Source organism: Hylaeus volcanicus, unplaced genomic scaffold (assembly GCF_026283585.1).
Source record: "Hylaeus volcanicus isolate JK05 unplaced genomic scaffold, UHH_iyHylVolc1.0_haploid 8448, whole genome shotgun sequence".
NCBI lineage: Eukaryota > Metazoa > Arthropoda > Insecta > Hymenoptera > Colletidae > Hylaeus > Hylaeus volcanicus.
Genome location: NW_026531939.1, coordinates 1 through 6,833, shown reverse-complemented (window position 1 = coordinate 6,833; position 6,833 = coordinate 1). Strand labels below are relative to the sequence as shown.

Genomic DNA, 6,833 nt, shown 5'->3' with positions numbered 1-6,833 from the left:
ACGGAAGAATTGAGATAAACGTGTCTAAAAATTGAAATGTCACAGCAAGGTAACTAATACGATTAATATCCTTAAGGGGAGAAACCACATTAGAAGGCCAAATATTAAGCGTTTTCGTGATCTTTTTATAAAGAAAAAATTGTACTTAATATTTTTCTAACTTTGAAAGTATCTTAGGTATGTTTAAAGATACATTTGGTAATTTTTTAATGGGAGGCGCGGATACTACACTATTAACATGTCTTCTAATAATATAAACTAAACTGCGACCAAAAAATTTGAAACTTGGAATTTTTGAGATCATTGCAGCTTTTTGCAATAGAAAATATACTTTACACAATGATTTCATACCAGTTTTTAGTTTATATTTAAGGCATTTAAATAAAGGAAATGTATGTAAGGTTGGAAAACGATCGGTCAATTAGCTTTTGACTTATCATTTCCACGGATGTGAGAAATGTAGTTCCGAAAAAAGGCGATATCTCAAAGATTTCTGTATGAAATGAACTGTACAAATTACCAAATGTACCTTAAAACGTACCTTAAATATTCTCAAAGTTAAAAAATCTTTATATAAATTCTTCTCTATAACAAAAAATGTCTTAAAAAACATTTAATATGAAATGATGAAAATTAACATTCATTTTCTTTAATCGCTTGCAGTTCAACTTTTTTGCAACTACTTTTTCCAGACATAATAAAATTATATTAGTTAAAAACAACCTGTTTTCTCTTTAACCCCGTAACTTCTATAATGTTGAACACTTTCTAAATTTCTAATGCATTTGAGAGAGAAACATTCGTTTTAGAGCACATTATTTGTTTCACACACTATATATTGTTGTGGTAAAAATAAGTTTTGGTTAAACGTATAGTATTGTTACAAAACAATAGTAAAGATCTGTCTGTTTAGTCATCGTCAAGGTGGTAAACCTTTAATCGTCTGAATATACATACTAACCTACTGTCATCGTTTTGGTCGTACGTCGAAAAATTCTACACAAATGCATCGCCATCATTCAACAAAAATTTATCTCATGTCGTATTTAACAATTCGTTAAATTAAAATAAAATTTATCCATTGGTTAAAGTAATTATTAAACACAGGCTGTTTCCCTGGGGAACAGGCACGTTTATCACAAATTTCCCATCCCATGTCGAGTAACATGAGAACTATCGAGGTCTACCTATCATAAATACTACAACATCTTTTAAATTAGATAAAAAATAAGCAAATCAATTCCCTTGATAATTCTATTGATAATGTATAATTGTATAATTAGTTCCCTGTTTCAATAACGATCATCAAAGATTGCGTCATACCATACTTAACAATTATATAATTTAACAAAAAAGTTTAAAATACATGGGTCAAATTGATTGCCTATGATACGATAGTTCTAGTGTTAAATAATTATTTATCATTCTCTGAGTCCTTACGACTTACAGATGTATATACGTTATCTACAAAGTCCGTTCCGAAGAATATTAAAAATGGCCATTTTCGAACAAATATTATCCTTAATAATTTTACGAGTAGTGTAAGTAGATGTCAGATAACGAACTGAAAGCAACAGGTACATCGAACGTCACAACTGTCAATGTCTATCTAAAATGGAAAGTCTCACGAGTAAATGGCATCTAATAAGTGGGTGCCATGTGAGGCGACATCGCGTTCATTTTGGGTGGTCGACCAAATCCACGGGTGCCATCCGGACCAGAAGGCATCCTCGTCACGTTTTCTGGCAAGTGCGTCAACGCGATACCACTGTTGCTCCTGGGTCGACAGAAAGTGCTCTGATCAGCCCCGGAGGAACACAATGACAGCCTTCTGGTGCCTGCGTCGAAGCCTGAGTCTCGGCTGCAGGTGGACAACCTCCTCAAGAATGGCCCGTAATCCGCGGATCCGCGACGACTAGGGTGGCAACAGACACCATTGCACTCAGAACCTGAACTCGAGCAGCAGGAGAAACGTCGATTCTCTTGATAACAGTAACTCGGTGGAAAGACTGGGTGACAGTAACCGGCCTCGGAACCAGTGGAACAGGCGGAGTAACGTCTGCCGTAGTTTCCTGTTTCCGAACTGGAACCGGAACAGGAAGACAAACGACGTAGAATGAAGCCATTCTCGGAACCGGACACGGAGCACGCTGACAATCGGCGTGATAACCACGCATCTGGCGATGGAGGTCCTGCAATAAAATGATTAATATGTAGGTGAGTGTTTACATTTATCATCTCGCAATATATTCGCGAACGCTAACTTTCGCGGATATTTGGGGCTTAATCCTTTGCACACGAGAGGTAACTCTCAGTCACCATTAAGTTTCACGCAGGCAAATCTACGACACCTAATGTTTCTTTAGGTGTAATTTCTTTGGAGCTCCAAGTGTCAATAAAATGATTGTCGATGAAGCAGGCAAAGGTCACCTTTTCCTCCAATTTCAAATTAAAGATCTCATTTTCGAAGTCAATCTAAGCTCCGTGGCAAAAGAATGCTTTGAAAGCATCTCGAGTTCAAAGTCGAGTGCAAAAGGTTAACACTTTCTGACTCTCAGTCTCCATTAGGTTTCACGCAGCAAATCTGCAATACCTAATGTTTCTTTAGGTTTAATTTCTTTGAAGCTCTAAATGTCGATAAAATGATTGTCGGCGAGGTAAAGGTGACAACAAAATTATTCTTAAATCTAGATAGCTTAGAATTCATGGCAATAGAATACTAAGAAACATTTCGAGTTGCTGGCAGATACCAGAGAAAAAGATCTCGAGTGCAAAGGGTTAACACTTTGGGACGGGACGAAAGTTTTATTAGAGGTGAATTAGCAAGTCTAAACGACTTTTTGAATATTTGAGTTGAATATTTTCTATTTTAATATTGTACATATCCTTCTATCTTAACCCTGTATACTATTACGTCACCTCGGAGATCAAGATATAGTGGGTGTAGAATGTATTCGTACACCGATCAATTTCCAAAAAACTTTTGTGTTAAATTGTAGTTTATTAACTTTTTTTTTTATAATCAATGATGTTTTACATATTCTTGGAAATCTCTACAATAGATGTAGTCCAAACAACAATTACTAGTTTATATAATTTGCAAAATTAACAAGAAAATACGAAAAAGCGACAGAAATATAAAAGTAATAAGTATTTATACGGTTCTTATGACGAACCATTTACAGTAGAATTCGTAACATAAACGCATTAGTTTATTGCTTCGTACGAATTAGAAAACATCAAATTTCCAGTAAAGAAGTCTTAAGAAATGCTCTAATAGAGAAATGGAAGAAGATTCCACCTCGAATAATATCGACATTTAGTTAATTTAATGCAAGAGTTGCAGCAATTATAAAATCAAAAGAAAATCCCATGAAGCATTAATCATTTATAAATGAATGTGAATTTCGTTTCTTTTATGAAGTTTTAAAAATGTAACAATTGTACAAATATTTATTGCTTCTATATTTCTATCGATTTATTATTTTTTCATGTTAATTTCGCACTTTTTATAAATAACTAATTTTATTTTGTACCTTAATTATTTTAGAGATTTCCAAGAATATGTAGAATATCATTGTTTATAAAAAATAAGTAAATAAATTACAATTTCACATAGTTTTTTTTGAAAATTGATCAGTGTACGAATACTTTCTACACCCACTATATGTAGACATTAGCAAAATTGTTAGAAGATAGGGACAAGGAGAAGCAAATTTAATGTAACAGAATAGCAGATGCAACATATAACCAAAGCTATAGACATATAGTCACGGTGGTTCCCGGAATACTTAACAAAAATGGAGAAAGGAGACAGCCAAAGGTTGGTAGCAAGTGTGAGGTCCGGAAATATGGAAGTAGCAAAAATAAGTACTGCATGAAAGAAGAGGAAAGGAGGAACGAATTTTGTATAATGAGAAGAGAAACGTTAAAACACATGTTAAGCGACTATCATGTTTTGGTAGAGTGCAAGATAAGAGAAGTGTATGATATATTCGTATTTACAGAAACAAGACGCTTACGAGTAGTGTAGTAGAGGTCAGAATTGGGTTTGAAAATATGAAAAATGTTACGAATGGAATTAAAACAATTTTATGGGACGAACATACTCATCGTAATTTTTCCCCAAAGTCATTTTTTTCCGAGTTATCAGGGTTAATAACGGTTTTTTTCTTTTTTTTTTTTTTGGTTTTTAAGGAAATGTATACTTTTAATCTTTGCATATCGTAGACATCGAAAAGAGTTCAACCATGTAACATGACCTTTAAATGACGTTCAATCTAAAAATGTAGAGTAACTTCAGTTATACGAATGCATTTTGTATAATGTATATATACAATTATTTGTTTGTACTCAGAATAACTTCTACGCGTGTAGCAAAAGGAATACATGGTACTGATTGTTCGACAAAACGGACAGACGTGTTCGATACTACATTTTCGAACATTGACTATTATTTTCTGAACTGATCACAAAAGTTGGAAGGGATAGCTAATAAGTTTTTGGTATCGGAATTGCTCGGTTATTCTTACTGTCATTTCCCTAGACCTAGTTGGATAAACAAGATTTCACTGCAATAATATTATCATTCTTCTGTTTGAACGTATTGTTTCTCTAAGGAATAATTTTGAACAATTAATGTAAGTGAAATAAAACAAATGAGCCTTACACGTTCAATTTGTTTTACTTCATATTTCTAGATTGGAGGTCATTTCAAGGTCATTTTATGTTACATGGTTAAGATTGTTCCAATATTGGCTACAATATGCAAAGATTAAAAGTACGCAGTACCGTTTAAAAAAAGAAACGCTAATAACCCTGATAACTCGAGAAAAAAAAGGACTTACATTAGAGAAAAAAATATAATGACTATTTTCGTCCCATAAAACCATCTTAATTCCGTTTGTAATTTTTTTCATATATTTAATCCCAATTTTTTAATATTCCACTACATGCACAATAAAATCTTTCGAAAATGAACATTTTCATTTAGGTTTCATAAGGTATGATAGAAGTGATTAACAAAGTGATAATTACTGACATTTGCAATTTGGATTGTTGTATAGATTTCACTTTTCACCTGGATTATCAAACCAAACGAAAAATGAATCATTGCTTTACCAGTCTCGCAATGAGGCATAAATCGTTATTTACTGGATGTAAATAAAGCCAAGTTTCAAGTTTCGATACTTTCCCCAGTTGTTGCAAATGTCTATTATCGTACTGTTCCTACGAAATCTTTCCGCTGTATTTTCAGTAGTTAGATAAGGTTTTGAATATCGGAAGCTAACGGTTGATAGGACATTGCTTTCTTGATTGCTAAGATCAAAGTCACCATTTCGAAAAAGAAATCTTACACTTTCACAAATTTGATACATGGTTACCATACACTTTGCAAATGATTTTAACAGTGTCTGTTGTACTGTCTTTTCACACTCATACAAGATACAATGGCGCTAATGGTTTTTGCTCAAGCTCATTTTAAAATTTAATCTATGAATGAAAAATATCTAATAATTGCTTTCATCGCATGCTGTAGACTTCCAAGACTCTCTTTCAGAGACATAAACCGAAGTTTCTATAAATACATCATTAAGATGCACAAAAGATGTCTTTTTAAAGTTACATAAAAATACTTATTACTTTACTTATTACTTATGGGACATTACTTATGGGATGACCTAATATTATAACACTTTGCATCTGAAAAATTATAGTAATTTTATACAATTTCGTGTTATTGCGTTTGACCGAAAACTTGTATTGTTGAAAACCATTCTGGTTTCGTTTTTCACTTTTAAATGTAATGAAACGGAAGTAAATAAATGATTGAAGACGTCAGGCTTTGTGGTTGATTACACTATTCGCTGAGCTACGGGATTGTGTTAGCGTTTGATTACATTGATCGCTGAGCTATGAGATTAGTTTTGCGTTAATAATAAATTATTTTTGCCTTTCCTGTATTCTAGTAAGTCGTACCTTGAAAGGGATGGCCCGGGTAAGCGTGGTACATTGGGTAACCATGGTTGGTTAGAACAGGTTTCTTATGTCTGGCTCTTCCATCTTCAGCCTCGGATCCACTGGCGCAACTCGAGGAGTTGTAAGCTTCCTCTTTGGCCAGCCTCGTCACGGCACTTTTCTTCGCCGGTTGCTGTTTCCTCTTCTTGTCGCTGGATTGTTGCAGCTCGAACACCTTGGCATCACCGAAGGTCATTTGTAAAGCAGTACGAGCGGACGCTGAATCAGTGAACTCGACCATGGCGCACTCGTCGCTCGATGCCAACTCTGGCCTTTTAGCGATTGCTTGTCGCACCTGATAATTTGAAGGTTACATGGTACTTTTAGTTGCGGTTATCAGCAGTCGTCTCTTCGTAGTAAACGCAACCTGGCCACCGCGGTATGTGGCATAGTACGAAGAGCACGACTGAATCGATAACAATACGTTCCACGAAATCAATTTGTTATATCACGTTGGCATATGCAACGGATATGACAACATACATATTTTTTCAAACCAGAGCTGGAAATTTGCGCCTTTTTGATCTACGTTTTGTGATACTTTTACAACCTTTTCGAACATTTTTACGACCTCTAAAAGAAAAGGCCTCGTCTCATATCCAGAAAAGCGTATAGATATTTCATATACAAGTTGGGACAAGTAAGTGTAACAAACTATAACTTCGTTACCAGTAAAAATTTTAGCCAAATCCAAAATGGTAAGAAATTATAATACTTTATTAAACGTGCTTTTTGCTAAATACAAGTCATAAAAACAATAAGATATTATAATTTCTATAACATGTGAATAAATAATTATTTTAGTATCTTTATTA

At 34.1% G+C, this 6,833-nt stretch overlaps 1 protein-coding gene across 1 annotated transcript; it reads right to left on the bottom strand.

The window, feature by feature from the left end:
• Positions 1-6: 6 nt before the first annotated feature.
• Positions 7-6,328, bottom strand: LOC128882275 (uncharacterized; the record flags this gene model as incomplete). Its single annotated transcript, XM_054133855.1, has 2 exons — positions 7-2,192; positions 5,980-6,328. Coding segments are annotated over 2 exons (900 nt in total), but the record flags the coding sequence as incomplete, so codon positions are not given.
• Between the last annotated feature and the right edge of the window lie 505 nt (positions 6,329-6,833).